The sequence below is a fragment of the Aspergillus costaricaensis genome (assembly GCF_003184835.1).
Source record: "Aspergillus costaricaensis CBS 115574 unplaced genomic scaffold BO79scaffold_32, whole genome shotgun sequence".
In the NCBI taxonomy this organism is placed as follows: Eukaryota; Fungi; Ascomycota; class Eurotiomycetes; order Eurotiales; family Aspergillaceae; genus Aspergillus; species Aspergillus costaricensis.
Window position 1 is genome coordinate 70,028 of NW_020291832.1, and position 15,848 is coordinate 85,875.

The 15,848-nt window shown below is 34.6% G+C and overlaps 4 protein-coding genes and 1 non-coding gene across 5 annotated transcripts; 1 reads left to right on the plus strand and 4 right to left on the minus strand.

Annotated features, from left to right (window-relative positions):
- Positions 1-6,746: 6,746 nt before the first annotated feature.
- BO79DRAFT_258333 (uncharacterized protein) lies at positions 6,747-7,910 on the minus strand (the record flags this gene model as incomplete). Its single annotated transcript, XM_025686297.1, has 1 exon — positions 6,747-7,910. One exon carries the CDS (start codon positions 7,908-7,910, stop codon positions 6,747-6,749), a length of 1,164 nt encoding a protein of 387 aa, XP_025536165.1.
- A 687-nt stretch (positions 7,911-8,597) lies between these two features.
- Positions 8,598-8,677, plus strand: BO79DRAFT_t201. The gene has a single exon. It is a non-coding gene; the product is annotated as a tRNA-Pro (tRNA).
- Positions 8,678-8,947: 270 nt separating this feature from the next.
- BO79DRAFT_231517 (uncharacterized protein) lies at positions 8,948-10,432 on the minus strand (the record flags this gene model as incomplete). Its single annotated transcript, XM_025684167.1, has 1 exon — positions 8,948-10,432. One exon carries the CDS (start codon positions 10,430-10,432, stop codon positions 8,948-8,950), a length of 1,485 nt encoding a protein of 494 aa, XP_025536166.1.
- A 1,454-nt stretch (positions 10,433-11,886) lies between these two features.
- BO79DRAFT_179307 (DUF500 and SH3 domain protein) lies at positions 11,887-13,205 on the minus strand. The gene is made up of 3 exons (XM_025680026.1): positions 13,157-13,205; positions 12,932-13,035; positions 11,887-12,878 (listed from the first exon to the last, which is right to left on the minus strand). The coding sequence occupies exons 1-3, from the start codon at positions 13,191-13,193 to the stop codon at positions 12,054-12,056; spliced, it is 966 nt and encodes a 321-aa protein (XP_025536167.1). The 5' UTR covers positions 13,194-13,205; the 3' UTR covers positions 11,887-12,053.
- Positions 13,206-13,568: 363 nt separating this feature from the next.
- Positions 13,569-14,892, minus strand: BO79DRAFT_239876 (acylglycerol lipase). The gene is made up of 2 exons (XM_025684963.1): positions 14,751-14,892; positions 13,569-14,679 (listed from the first exon to the last, which is right to left on the minus strand). Exons 1-2 carry the CDS (start codon positions 14,823-14,825, stop codon positions 13,849-13,851), a joined length of 906 nt encoding a protein of 301 aa, XP_025536168.1. The 5' UTR covers positions 14,826-14,892; the 3' UTR covers positions 13,569-13,848.
- Positions 14,893-15,848: the final 956 nt, after the last annotated feature.

Sequence of the window (15,848 nt, forward strand, 5' to 3'; positions counted from 1 at the left end):
TTAAGAAGATTATTATAAAGAAAATAAATTTTAATAATAAAATATTTAAACTAACTAAGAAAGAAAAGATAAAATAGATTCTTTCTAAATATTATTATAATCTAATAAATATTTTTTTTAAAAAAAAATTAAATATTTTATTTATCTTTTAACTCCATGACTATTATATCTAATTAGAAGAAAGTAATTTATTAAAAATAATTTCTTTTTATAAAATAACTTTAGAAGAACTTAAAGCTGCTTATAATTATATTATTAAAAATTTAAAAAAAAAATTTATTATATTTAATATAATTCTGTTTGCCTTTTCTATTTTAATAATAAAAAAATCTAGAGAAAAATTATATTTATATATTAATTATTAGAAATTTAATATTCTAATTCACAAGAATCTCTATTTTATTTTTTTAATTAATAAAATAATAGATTATCTTTGGAATATAAAAATATTTATAAAATTTAATATCTGTTAAGACTTTTATTATATTTATATAAATTTTAAATCTAAAGACTTAACTACTTTCTAAACCTGTTATAAAATCTTTAAATATTAAATATTATTATTTAAATTTATAAATAGACCAGCAGTCTTCTAGTATTTTATTAATAAGATTCTTATAAATTTTCTAAATAAGTTTATCATAGTATATATAAATAATATATTAATCTTTAGTAAAAATAAAATAAAATATAAATTTTATATTTATTAGATTCTTGAGTATCTTCAGATAGCCAGATTTTAAATAATAATTTATAAATATAAGTTTTATATAATAAAAATTAGATTTCTAGATTTTATTATTACTACTACTAGTATTTAGATTAATCTTGTAAAAATTACTATAATTATAAAATAATAATATTTAATTATTATTAAAGAAATCTAATTATTCCTCAGATTTTATAATTTTTATTAATATTTTATAAAAAATTATAATTAGATTATTAAGTCTATAAATCAGCTTATCTAGAAAAATATTTTATTTATTTAAAACTAGTTTTATAAGATAATTTTCTAGATTTTAAAATAGATTCTAATATTAGCTTCTATATTAATTTATTATAATTTATTTAAATTTATATATATTAAAATTAATACAGCTAATAAAATAATCACAAGAATTTTTTATCAGTAAATTAAGAATATATAATATTTTATAATTTATTACTTAAAGACTATATTTCTATTTAAGTATAATTATAATATTTATAATAAGAAAATACTGGCTATTATATATACTCTTATAAAATAAAAAGTAAAATTAGAGAATCTATAATAATTAAAAAAATTTATAATTTTTATAAATTATTGAGCCCTGGAATATTTTATAATTATTAAAAAACTTAATATTTAGTAAACTTATTAGATAGAAATATTATTCTAATATTATTTTATTATTAAATATTAATTAAGAAAAAATAATATACTAGCTGACTATCTTATATAAAAAAAAATTAATTCAGAAATAACTAGTAATTATTATTATTAAATATTATTAAAGTCTAAGTTTCTAGAACCTAGTATAATCTTTAATCTAGTACTAATAACTTTTATAAAATAAAATCTTTATATTATAAATTATATTTTAAAAGTAAATTATATCTATTTCTCTTTAAAAGATTTTCAGAAATAAATCTATTAATAAGAAACTGACTACTTCCTGTAAGATAAATTATTTTTATATTAAAATAAACTAGTAATTTTTAATAAAAATAATTTATAAATTTAATTATTAAATAAGATTTACTAATAACTATCACTAACTCACCCTGGGTAAATGAAAATAATAATATTAATTAAATAATAATACTTCTAGAATACTTAGAACAGAGATATCTAATACTATATAAATAATTATTTAATTTATAAAAGAAAAAATATATATTAAAATTTATTATTTAAATTATTCTAATTCTTTCTGATCTCTAATTAGTTATAATAATATATATTTATAAATTTTTACTCTTTTCCAAAGAATTACCATGGATTTAATATTATTTTTATAATAATAGATTATCTTAGTAAATATATAATATTTATTTCTTGTATAAAGTAAATCTTTATATAAAATATAATTTATTTATTTATTAATTAAATTTATATTTAAATAAAGTCCTCTGATACCATTATCTCTAACTAAAAAAATTAATTTATAATTAATTTTTAGAATAAACTATACCAAATCCTGTAAATTAAATTAAAATTTTTAATAATATATTATCTATAGATTAATAAATAAATAGAAATTATTAACTAATATATAGTCTAGTAATTTATTCTATTTATTAATTATTTTCAGAATAATTAATTAAAATTATTATTATTTATTAATTTTATTATTACAGCTCTGTCCTATAAATCTACTAGATTATCTTTATTTATAATTAAAAAAAAATATAAATTCTAAATATTATTTAATTAAACTTTTCTAATAAATTTATTATTTTATACTGTTACCTGAGACTAAGTCTATAAATTTATTTATTATATAAAATAAATTTAGATTTTTATATAAAATAAAATCTAAAAAGTATAAAACCAGTAGATATAATAAGCTAATTAATTTTATTATTTTATTAATTTTAATATTAGTAATAAAATTTTTATTAATATTTATAACTGGAGATAGGACCAGCTCTTATAAAAATTATTAAAAAATTAATATAATTTTATATTTATTATTAATAAGATTAGTAATACTTATAAAATTTATTTTTCTGAAAATATATATATATATTCTATTTTTTACCCTGAGAAACTCTGTTTATATAATATATTTAATTTATTATTAAAACAGATTTAAGATACTGCTATATTTATTAAAATTAATAATTAAATAAAATAAAAGATTAAAAATATTTTAACCAGTTATCTGTAATATAATTACTTTTAATATAAAATTAAATAGCTAATATTTAATATAGCTGATTATATCTGATATTTAATAAGAAATTTTAAGAATATCTTCTTTTATTTTTAAAATTATTATATAAAATATTTTATTTATCCTGGATCCTCCAAGTATCTTTTATAATAATTAGCAGCTGTAAAGGCTAATGAATTTATACTAGACTATAAAAAAAATAATTTATCTCTAGCTGAAAACAGTCAGATCTAAATAAAAAAATAATATAATAATAAATAATATCTCAAGATTATATAACTTCTATTTTATTTACTTTATTTATCTGCTTTATATGGCTTGCTTATCTTTATATAATTATATATTCTCCTTGAGCTTCTTCCTTTCTTTCCTCATGCTAGAAATTCTCGTTAGATAGTACCAAATTTGACTATTTGATCGGCTTCCACACCAGATACAGTCTATAGAGGCCCCCAGTTAATTATTCTATATTATTATTATAGATTTTATAGTCAGCTTGCTTAAAAATAATAACTTTAATATTATATTTATAATTATAAATAAGTTAATATATACTGTTCATTTGCTGCCAGGATAAGAAAATTAAAATATATTATATTAAATTACAGCTATCTAGAATAAAATTATTTATAAATAAAATTTATTTATTATAATTATTTCTGATTATAATAATAAATTCATAAGTAATTAATAGCATGGTCTGATAAAAATAATATATATTTAATATTATTTAATAATTATATACTATTCTAATACAGACGGCCAGGCAGAGAAAATAAATTAAATAATTATTATTATATTATATTATTTTACAGCAGGGCAATACAAATTATCTTAAAAATAGTATTTAAATAAAATATAATTTAATATTAATATACTTCTATCTAACATAACTAGTATTTTCTTTTTTAAAATCTTATATAAGTTCTAATTATATTTTATACTACACCCGCTTAGGTCCTCTGATAATCAAACTATATTTTTTATTAAAAATTATAATATTATTTATTAAATAATATTAAATATCTTATTTCTTATATAAATCTATATAATTAATATCTTTAATAAGTATCATAAACCAGTCAAACTTAAAAATAAAATATAATTAAAGATTATCTGAAAAACAGAAATTAAATATATATTATTAAATTTAATTAAATTATCTTTTATTAAACAGGATCTATTTAATATTATTTAATAAATAAATTAACTAGTATATAAATTATATTTACTACAGGATTAGATTATTTATTTAGTTATTAGTATTATCCATCTTAAACAGGCTTATAAGAATAACTTTAAATAATTAAAACTAAATATTATTTTAGTCCTGCTAGTTATAGTCAACAGCTATAAGAAATATAAAATTAATTATATTTTATAAATTAAGATTAATAAGATATTATTATAATAGAAGAACAGAAAACAGATCTAAAAATTATTAAAAAATATATAAAAAAATATTCTTAAAATATTAAAAATATACCAGAAGAATCAGTAATAGTAATAAATATTTTATTATATATAAAAAGCTGCTATATCTGTATTTATTTTTATATTTATTTTTATATTTATTTATTATTTTCTAATTTTACTTATTTCCTTTTTACTAATTTTATTTATTTTTTTTTTACTTATTCCTTTACTTACTAATTAACTAGTTAATTCTATTAAAATCTAATATATTATATAATTTACTGTAAGTCTTTATCTTACTTTAACTCTTATTTTATTTTAACTCTTATTTTATTTTAATTTTAATCTTATTTTCTCTTATTACTCCATTCTTTTTTTTATATTATTTTAATCTTTTTTATTTCTAACTTTTTTCTAAGTCTCTACTTCAGTTTATTTTTTTTAAGTAAAGTAGTATCTTCTCTATTTATAATATATTATTCTTTAATAATCTCTCTAATAATAACAGTAAGGATGATATAATAAGAATTCTATATTAAAAAATAACTAATATTGACAGGAAACTCATAAAAACTATTAATATTAATTTTTATAATTTATTAATCTAGTATTACAGAATACCGCCTGCTCCAAATATTTTATTTAATAAAGAAAAATCAGATTTATCTATTACTAAATAATAATTAAAGCTGTAAACATACTGACTAATAAATATTAATTTTAATTATAATATTAAATTATTAATATACACCTATTTTATAAATACATAAGTCTATATTATTTTATATAATAATATTATTATTACTTTTACCTGTGGCCAGCGTTAGACAGCTAACTTTATTAAAAAAAAAATTATAAATTAATTATATTCTATGAAATCTAACAGTATAATTAAAAGAAAAAAATATTTATTATTTTTCTATTATTAACAGCTATTATATACTGGATAAAAATCTTATATATAAAAATAAAAATTAGATTATTAACTACAAGTACCCCGCGGAATAAATAATTATATATAAAATAATTATAATTAGCACTAGCACTTTTACTAAATAATTAATAAATATTTATAATATTAATCAAGTCAAGTAAAGCTATTTCTATATTCTAAATATAATTATAGACTTCTTTATTAAGATAAAATATTTTATAATTATTAATTTTCTAGTCAGTGTTATACCAGCTAACTTAAAAAATAAAGTAATCTTTATAATTAATAAGATTTTATATAATTTTTATAAGCTAGTTATAGGCTCTTCCAGAGTAACTAGCTCTAATTTCTTAATAATTATAGATAATACTAATATCACCTGAATCTGTCTTATTCTTAAAATAATCTAGAATATAGTAAATATATAACAACAGATAGATAATCTTATTATATATCTAGTATATTTCAGAAACAAACTCCGAAATTTAAATCTATTCTTAATTATAAAAGAAATAATCAGAAAAACTATAATATTATATCTAGATAATACTATCAGTAAAAAAATCATCTAAGATATCTTATATACTATTAAATAGAATTAAATCTTTATTCTTATTACCAAGACCTGTATATTTTCTGTATATCCTATCTATATTTTTTATAATATAAAATCTTGATTTTTTTTATATATATATATCTTATATACTTCTTACTTGCTATATATATCTTACTTTCTTATTCATTTACACTTTACTACTCACTTATGATAATACTTCTATTTATTTATACTTTACTACTTACTTATATTTTACTTATTATATTTTCCTACTCATATTTAAATATTTATTATTATTATTACCTGTTAAGAATAATAGCTTATATAAAGCGGCAGTTTACAGCATATCTTTCCAATTAGAAGATAACAAAAATGCTTCTACTATCTTCTATTAGATAACTCTAGACAAGACACAATCAACTATCTGCTTCTGCTTAAAAAGGATCCTTTTCTACATTCATTAGACTTAGATCGGTTACTCCAGCCCGGAGCAACAGAAAGGCACAGATCACTGTCATCAGGACCCTTTACATGGTTACGAATTATTGTGAGTCATAGATATTATAATAGAAGGTTGCAGAGATATGTTGGATGGCTAGGATTAAGTCCATCCAAAAGGGTGATGATAGGGAAGATTGCGTCGTTGAATTTTAGCTCTTTTGTCTATTGTATCAGTTGGTGTTTTGTCGGTAGAAAATCAGTTTTGTCGAGGACAATAGGATAAGTCCATAACACATAACACAAAATAATATCTTTCGACACCTTTTTTCGTGACCATTCTAGCATGCGCCGCACAATAACCAAGAGAAGTATTGAATGAGTCCCGAGCAAATGATAGTCAGAAAGACGAAGGCAAATCTGACCAATATTGTAATCGATACCATGTATCACGGCAACATCAACCATAGCAGTTTCTCGTACCTCAGAAGTAGAATATATAGTAGTTAAGTCTACCTCATAGGTAATCCGAGATTTGCACACCATCGTCGACAATAGATTTCAGTGTCTCGAAGTCATCGGGTATATCCTCCCATCCTCCTTTTGCGAACTCCGCCCATTTCTTCAAGTATTCAGGCTGTTCGAGGCAGAAAATAACGATATCTTTCGTGGCAACAGCATCCTGCAGCGCACTGTGCCCTTTAGAACCATCTTGGATAGACCTATCGAGGAACACCCTCGACAGCGTCTTCAACGACCAAGTCCTCCTAAATCGCTGGGTTTCCCATCTCGGCCTAAACACAGCTTCTGCCGTTAGAATAGTCGAGTCGACTATTTTGGAATGGATCATCCCGAGGCAGTTCAAATCATTCTTTATATCGTGCCCAATCAGCACGGTATCACTATCAATATAGTCCCACAGGGCCCGTCTCGCCCCCATCCACCCACGCAAGGCATCGCCGTTAGCTTTGGCCTTCTTCATAGCTCTAAACGTGATTCCACTGTAGCGAGTACACCAGTTGAATATTTTCCTCTGGGGATCAACGTAACTGTCGACGAGGACTTCACCGGTTAGAAAGTCCACGGCAGCGAGATAGGCGATAACTCGCCGTCCTTTTTCTGCTTGCACCATTTCACAGTCAATGACCACTGCGTCTCTAGCTGTGCGATTGCCAGGTTTGCCCTTGTGGTGATGATTATGGCCACCCAGTGTGCGCTTGAACAGGTCCAAGCGGATTATCCCCTTCCATTGGGGACTGTCTGATTTTGGACATGGAGTTGTGACCAAGCCCTCGGTCCTCAGACGAGCCGGTGAGTGGCACTTTGCCTGAAGTCTCTTTAGTAAGTCTTCCTGGTTCAGGGCTTTCGAAGTACTCTGACCCTTCTTTTCTTCCATTGATAGTTTCGACATTGCTGACAACAGTGTATCATTGGTTGAAACGGAGGAGGAGACGTTAGACTCCGGGGTCATTGCTGCAGAAGAAGAGCATTCCATGTTGAAGGTAGGAATGAAGTCGTCGTAGTTAAATCTTGAACTTTGCAGGAGACGATCTTGGCTAAGAAACAACTTCGGGAAGTCTTTCTTAAGTAGCGATCGCAGACCCCGTCTGGGGTTATATGTCCAAGCATTCTCTGATCTCTGCGCAGCTGGCTCATCTTCTAGAATGTATTTGCCAAGCATACTGGGTAGTTGTGAACGGTTTGTGCCGATCGTAGCACTGGCTTATAGGTATAAGCGACAGCTACGCACAGGGAAAGCCGTGAATCTTACTGGAATTAACGATATTCAAGCATTCGTTGAGGGTTAATTAGGGCTCGAGTTAACTCAAGTTTGCGAGCGAAATGGATTGGTTGAAAATAGTCATTGGAGTGTAGTTAATTACCGATTCCAGCTTTGGTGAATGCCTCATATTGCCGCGAGACGTGAATCGGCCCCCAACCTAAAACCCCAATGGCATGATGCACACACTACCAGGTCATTCCAGCATCATGTAGAATAGAATCAGGAAATATTTACAGGATGTAAGGGTCATTTGGAACGCCACCTTGACCGGTACTTTTCATCACACTATGCTCGACAAGGGAAAGGATGTAGCTGTTGTAGTTGAGAATAAATTCTGACATTGTGTTTGTGCATATCGTCGAACATAATGTTACTATTTGCACGTATGACTAACAAGAAATGCCTTGCTTGCCATTTTACCCTTAGCCAGGGTGATAATTTTTTCGGATTTGTCCAGGCTAGAAAACCTACATTTCTTGTCTTACCCGGTTTTGTCTGTCGCTTCCAGACAGCTTCTGTTGTAACTAGCTTACTATTTTCTCTCCCTGCGTATAAAGCATATACAGCTTATAAATTTTCAAATCAGCCCGGATGGTCTAGTGGTATGATTCCTGCTTCGGGATTTGAATTGCAGGAGGCCCCGCGTTCGAATCGCGGTTCGGGCCCGATCTTTTTTGAGTTTTTGACACTCATAAAACCTTTCCGAGACAGACATGCATTTTCTAGTGAAACGGTTGTTTGTGGGGAAGATACTGTTTGCGCAAGACCATTAATCCTTGGTGCTATGTGGTTACACTAGAGCCAAAAATCTCTTTAAGGTTAGCAATGATAGAAGTGGACAAGGAGGATCAATCGAAGAGTTTTAAAGCAAAATGAAAGATTGTATTGCTTCGGTGTATGCATACGGATGAAACTGTAGAAGCACTAAAGCCTAACTAAGGGAGTCCATAATGTTCCTGGTCAAATACAAGAAATGAAGTGAATCCGTGTGTTCCCTGGGGTGCACCCTGATACTCTGTGCTAAATTGAAATCCATTCTGGATATCACATTGGTCAAATTCACGTCTGTGAACAAAGACACCCCTTGTACACAAATAGTAATCTGTATTGCTCGGGTCACTGCGGTCGTCATTGTCTTCGGCTGGTCTTAGATTCAAAGTCTGACCTGCCTCGGAAATACTCGCCAAAACAACCCTCGTCAAAGACGGCATCTCCCTGATGCGCGTGAAGACAGGCTCCCATAACCCAGAGACAAGGTTCACTTTCTCGAGCCACAGTATTTCGATATCGGGATGGTTGCGTAGGAATTCTATCAGGGAGTCTGAAGTGGCGTAGATACCGAGCAGATGGAGTCTCCTCAGCCGTGGAAGACGGACCTTGCTAGCAATGTTTTCAAACAGCCGATGGTATAGGCTTACATCCCCAATCACTGTACAACGGAGTCTAAGGGTCAAGGTTTCTAGGTTTGGCATGTTCTGCAGTAATCGAGCGACGCCAGGATAGTTGTTCTCAAAGTTCACTTCGGGATCATGACTCGCAAGAAGAGCTCCCGGCCTGAGTCCGTGCCAGCTTCGGCGGGTTTCACGCTCCCATCGTTCCATTTCGGCTTTCCGTTTCGATAGTCTCTCTGGATCAGCATCTACTCGCGTTGATAGATCTATTGAAAAGTTCCTGATCGACTGACCCGAGGTAAAGTGACAAGCGGCTGTGTCGAGGGTAAGCATTTGGGCGGTTATTTCGTTGGTTGGAATGGCTGAGCGTATTGGGCTTTTGAATATTGTGAGGCTATTGAGTTCGATGGTGCTTTTTGCAATAGCAGACATGGCTATGTGATAGACCTGGGTTGCTTTGCACCAAACAGCATGCCAGTCACCTCGGGACCTGAATAAATCTGGCCGTGGTGAATAAATGACTTTGGCTTCCATAGCAATGAAGTTAAGCATTCCAAAATTGTTTAATATGGCTGTCAGAGTCAGCACGGCGTGATCTTCATGGGCGAGTTGGTGTCTCGCGGACTCTTCCTCCAACCATGCTAGATCTGCCTCTGCTTGGACCACCTCATCCAGTGTACAATCTCTTGCTGTTATCCAGGGAATACTATCTTCATCTTCGCATCGGCTGGTTCTGAGAACCTTCTGGAGGAGAAAACTGTCGTAGACTGCGGCGACTATGGTCAAATCCTTGACAGCTGGGCGCAGGATGTCATGGCGGGAGAGTGCACTGAGGGACTTCAGACTCCGTGGGGCCAGATCAGTAGATTGGTGGCGCATAAAGGATTTGAAGCGTGGGCCCAAGCATAGTTGGCTCCATGTTCTGTCGGTCAATCGAAGGGATTTGATGGTTTCCAGGTCGAGATACTCGATGATCTCGTCCACCACAACAACCGGGAGATACAAGGTCTCCTTCGCGATAGAGCCCATGGTGTTAAAGTGCTGATTGAGCGACGTATAGGAACTTCTGATCTTTGTAAGGGAAAGGGTCTAATCCTTGTGATCTTTGGAGGTTCTGATCACAATGGCTATGTCTGCCAGCTCCCTCACCGATCCTCAAACAACGCGACCTGAACGGTGAATAATATGTTAACGAAAGTTACTGCATATTCAATTGCTAGTGTTACCATACCCCCTTCCAAAGAATGATCCAGCGCTGGCAGGAAGCAAGCCTCACGTGGTGGTGTGTGAATACGTCATGTGATTAACCTGGCTATGAGAATAGGTAGCCTCTAAACGTGAATAGACATTATTGGTACAATATACATTCCAGTAATATTCACCCCGATCGTAGAGTGCAGTGTGAGATGTTGCGGTAAGAGAATGAGAGATAAAGAGAACCAGTAGACGCGAAACGCATCGAATTCCAACCAACGGGACAGGAAGAAACCGGAATTTCTTTGTTCACAGTCACTGACTAAATCTAGCTCTACACTACCACAATTAGGGGCGGCTATCCCAGCTACATTGGCACGTTGCAACCCGTACATCGAATCGGCATGTTGCGCCGGGTAGGGTTGGTGAAACGGTGTGATACCCGTAGGTGGGACAAAGTAACATCACCCGTAAATTCTATTGGACTACCCCGACCAACCAAGATGTGTTCCTGGATTTCGACTTGAGCCTCGCAATCCTTGCTGTCATACTTTTATTCTATTCTTTAGAGGTGCGAATGTCATGGAAGTAACACCCTGGTAATGATTGACTCATCCCGGCTTTAGTCATTAAGAAGCTGTAGCGGGATCTTATCACCACCAGCCAAATTGTATTGAAGATATTTCTGGTGCTATATCAGGAGAGGTAGCTATTCATTCTATTCTTTTATAACTTTAATACGAGTAAGACCATCCCTGAATAAACAATAAATACTGGTCCATGCCTACTTAGTAGTACCAGCAGATGAAAACATATTTGATCTCGTGATTCCAGGTGGATCTTCACGTCCCACTTTCAATACCACAAAGTAATACTAATTAAGAAGAGATAAAAAATAATATAGATAATCATGGAAATGATATATTAATTTATAAATAAGTCCAACCAATGCTTTCTCCTATACTTACTTTTATTAAGTTTATTATTTGTTTCTAGTTCCTTAATAGCAATAGTATAATTCATTAGAAGAGAAACCTTGCGAACTTACTAGTCAATGAGTTTGATATTTTACCCTTTCTATATGAATGATATATTAGTGGTTTGCTAGTAATTGGAACGTATCTTAGCCCCGAAGATTATTCAGCATGCGCATTATTATTATTAAGGACCCGTGTGGTATAAAGGTAGAATAGACATTAAATTTCCAAGTATTAGATTCGTAGTTGCTAATTATTCAGTTCCCTTTCTCATGCTTGTATATTAGCAGGTGTAAAGTCGTCGCTAATCAGCTGTAATCGACGCGAATATCTGGCCCCGTCTGCGAGTTTCCTAATTAAGCGCCCTTGTATCATGGCTTCCGACAGCAGAAACAGCCTAGCCTTGCTGCTGTCATGCATGGGCGGCAATTTACATAAAGCATCTGCGGAGTCCATTCTCCGAGTGCTAGTCAAGGGTATCAAGTATTGTGAGTAGTGGAGATAGCAGAAACGGGGCTATGCTGATCCGCAGGTCTGGGTTGTGCAGGCGTGGAGTCCAGCTCTTGGATCGAACCAGGCAGCTCAACTGGTCTCTGTGGTGCCACTGCTACTGACGGTGACTCGACAGGAGAGATCTCCGATGGCGGTGCCTCATGAATTTCGCTAGGCGCCACAGACGACATTACAGCAACTCGTTCAGCTACCTCAGACGAGGGTGACTGCGGTGGCATGGCAACCGTCTCCGCAGTTGGCTCCTTTGATGCCTGTTCACAATCAAAATTTGACCTATGACCAGAGAAGACATCGGATTGCAACGCTTGCATAAGCCTGTTAGCCTCAACAGGCGGAGGGATGTCGCCGCTTAGCAGTTCCCGTGCCTTGACAATATCCCCGTACAGTTTTCGGTTCGCGAGCCTGTTTTCAAAAATAATGCCCCCCTCTGCACTCACGCCACCAAAGAAGCCCTTGGTTTGCGCGAACGAGAAAATTCCCATGACACCACCGGTGCTTACGACGCCCGCAATCTCTCCACTGCGCCCGACCGGTCCCACTGCCAGTGAGACATTGAGCCCCAGAGTTAGGCTTCCCAGCTTTGCAAACGTTTGTACTGCATGGTCGCTCTGCAGAATGAACACAAAATCTGTCAATTCAACACCGATTTGTCCACCGAAGCCACCTCCCACGGACGCGATGGCTGATGGGGCAGACCAGGACCCGTCGGGTAGACGTGCAACGAGGATACCAGAGCCAAGGCGCACTGACCCTAGGAACCCGGCTTTGGCGACTGTGAGGATGGCGAGACCCTTTGAAATGTGAGTCAAGGTAGTGGCGACGCGAGCACTTATTCAATGCATACCTTGGCACTAGCGAGTAGCTTTCGTGGGATGGTACGTCCCGGGCTATTGAAGCCATCGGGATCTGTGAAAGAGTTGATGATCTGAGCTGCTTTTTCGCATTCGCCTGATTGTCAAGTAACTTTTGTTAGTTTCGAGTTACGCAATGAATGGTGCCTTTGCAGATTGTCGTAGAGCTGAGACGATTCATAACATTCAGGCCAACATCAAAGTAAATCAATACGTACTTCGTAAAGATGAGGGAAGCGGGTTGTGAACAGGCATTTTGAAGAAGAATCATACAACTCTGAGATTGTTGACAGGAGACAATCCAGACCCTACGGCATTCTTTTGAAAGAAAACGGAACGAGGCTGAGGGGTCCTGTGGGGTCCAAAGCTTGACCAGAAGCAGTAAGCAGCATTTTAGCCGCAACTTTTAAGGGTCTGCGTTTCCCCTTTCACTCTAGCCGGCATCCTTTGCCTTGGTTTTGACGGGATCTTGCTGCTAGTCTGTCTCTGGCTTCGTGTTGTGAAACTTTGGTGAAAGAGGGATCTACACTCTCTTTGTCTTCTAGTCAGGCACAGCCACACGGCCCTACACCGCTCGGTGATCTTAAAAGTTCTCGACAGGCCAGCTCCAGCTGTTTGTTCTAAACTTCTGATGACATGAATTGGTGAGCTGCACTGTTGATCCATCGCCCAAAACATTAAATCATGATATATACCATAACCCCGAAATGAAGAAAAGATCAACCAAAGAATGCACGACCCAAACGTACTAAATAATATATACTATAGACCCGAGATGATAAAGTTCGGCCAACGGTAATGCCAGATGCAACAATTGTGCGAACGATGATGCTAGCTGACACTTCAGACTTGCCAATTGGCAGCGCCCCGCGTATGGAGGCATGTGCTCCCTCTTCTAAGAAGTGAGTGGCTAAGCCTCAGACTTTTCAAGGATCCAGGTAGCCATATCCTCCGCATAAATCGGGTAAGTCTCCGGCAGATCGGCATGCAAAACATGGCTCCATCCATCGTAGGACTTGTGCATCTTCGCCGTTTCAGGGAAACGAGCCGTCTCGCGCTCAAACCATCTCTTACTCGCATCATAACTGGTGCAGTTATCCCCAGTTCCGTGGGCGAGAAAGACCGACTGCACTCCATCAACAAGGGTCAACTTGCCCTGATCCAGCTCCATCATACGGTCCAGCATATTGGCAAACATCTCGAGTGTGCCGGTGGCATGGTTCAACGGGTCCTCTGCAAGGCTCTTTTGCACTGCCGGATCGCGCACCAGCGTCTCTACCCGCATTTTCTCCACGAGCTGGAAGCGGGGAAGAAGCTTGCCTGCCAGCCGGCCCACGAATACCGTGATCCAGCTAGGAGTCTGTTCGGGAGTGAGACCCATCAACGGAGCCGAAAGCATAATTCCGCGGAGTGAGGACACCAGCGGCTGATACTCCTTGGTCGAGGCGAGAGTAGCCACCAATCCACCACCCATGGAGTGACCATTGATAAACAAGGGGAGCTCAGGGAAGACGTTAGTCTGCTGGTCCTTGATGACGGCGGCCATGTCGGCCAGGACCAAGGAGGTAGGCCCTGTGTTTCCCCGGTCGGACTTTTTCGGGGCCGATCGGCCCCAGCCACGCTCATCGATACCTGTGCAGTAGATACCACGGCGTGCTAGTAAGGGAAAGAAGTTATTGTAGCTGTTGATGTGGTCGCTGAAGCCATGAAAATGTACTAGTTTGGCCTTGGGGGCAGCGGGCTGGTGGAGAGGTTAGGATATCGGTGACTTTATGGGATGTTTGACATGTGATTGAGGGTGTGTGCCCTTACCGACCAGGTCTTCTGGTAGAGGACGGTTCCGTCCGCGAGTTTAAACTCGCTCTCTGTTATCGTGATGTCTGCCATTTTACAGTGAGAGGCGATGGTGAGATGAGATGGGAAGGTTGATGGATGTCTAGTCGTTGAAAGAAGGGATGTCGCACGAAGTTGATAGTTGCAAGGTTGAAGGAAGACCTCGGCTGAATAACTGGGGGGTGAAAGGAAAAGGCAGAGATCGACGCGTGAGCACAGACGCCGCCAAGAATGTCATCTGGTCGCCTGAGGCGTCTACCCTCCACACCGTCCATTGTCTTTCACCAGTCATTCCAAGATGCTGCATAGTAGCTTCGTTAAAATATTAAGCAGATGACACCCCGTGAAGTCATGAATAGGCTAGCCTATCTCCTTGTGTCAGCAGGAACAGGCTATAGTTAACACTGCCTACTAACAACTACTGCGTCAGCACCCAATATGACAAGCTGGCGGGTACTGGGTGGGTCAACTCCCTGCACAAAGACTAAATCCGAGATCCATCTGTTAAGCTCCAGAGATCAAGGAGCATCTGGGCATCGCCGTGGGCATAAGCCGGTTTATACACGCATATGTCACAGACTGTTCCTTCAGAGGTTCCTGGCAAGGTTCTCAGGGGACTGACTCCGCGCTATTCTGTTTTTCAAATGCTACGACCAACAGCTCATGGACTCCGCTATGCGATAAATCTAGAAAATCCTCTTTAATTATTCTCGTGTTGTCCAAGGGCTTAATTGGTTACATTACAATATTATATCACTTCTCAGTCTTAGTGCCTCTGCCCATTAGCCCTAGTGGGTGATGTGATGTTGTGAATCTACTTCTCACTTGAGGGACCGTATCTCATCTCCCACCCGCCCCTATGGGCTGCGAGCATATACCGTTGCCGCCATCCTGCTTGATCTGCTTAAGTTCTTTATTAATTTAACTGAAGTCATAAGTATCCATGAGGGGATAAGGTTTCTCCACCTGAAACAAACGAGGGAACGGATCAACAACCTGGCCAAGACAGGATTTCGGTAGACGATCCGGCAAAGATGAGGACTATAACCCAACAGTATCGAACTTCTTTGTTTCTGG

Excerpts from the sequence above, each read along its gene's own strand:
- BO79DRAFT_179307 (XM_025680026.1), bottom strand. The coding sequence starts at position 13,193 with ATGCCTGTTCACAACCCGCTTCCCTCATCTTTACGAA. Across the intron at positions 13,036-13,156 it reads GCTTCCCTCATCTTTACGAA|GCGAATGCGAAAAAGCAGCT; the intron begins GTACGTATTGAT and ends CTTGACAATCAG. Across the intron at positions 12,879-12,931 it reads AGCTACTCGCTAGTGCCAAG|GGTCTCGCCATCCTCACAGT; the intron begins GTATGCATTGAA and ends CACATTTCAAAG.
- BO79DRAFT_239876 (XM_025684963.1), bottom strand. The coding sequence starts at position 14,825 with ATGGCAGACATCACGATAACAGAGAGCGAGTTTAAACTCGCGGACGGA. Across the intron at positions 14,680-14,750 it reads TCTACCAGAAGACCTGGTCG|CCCGCTGCCCCCAAGGCCAA; the intron begins GTAAGGGCACAC and ends CCTCTCCACCAG.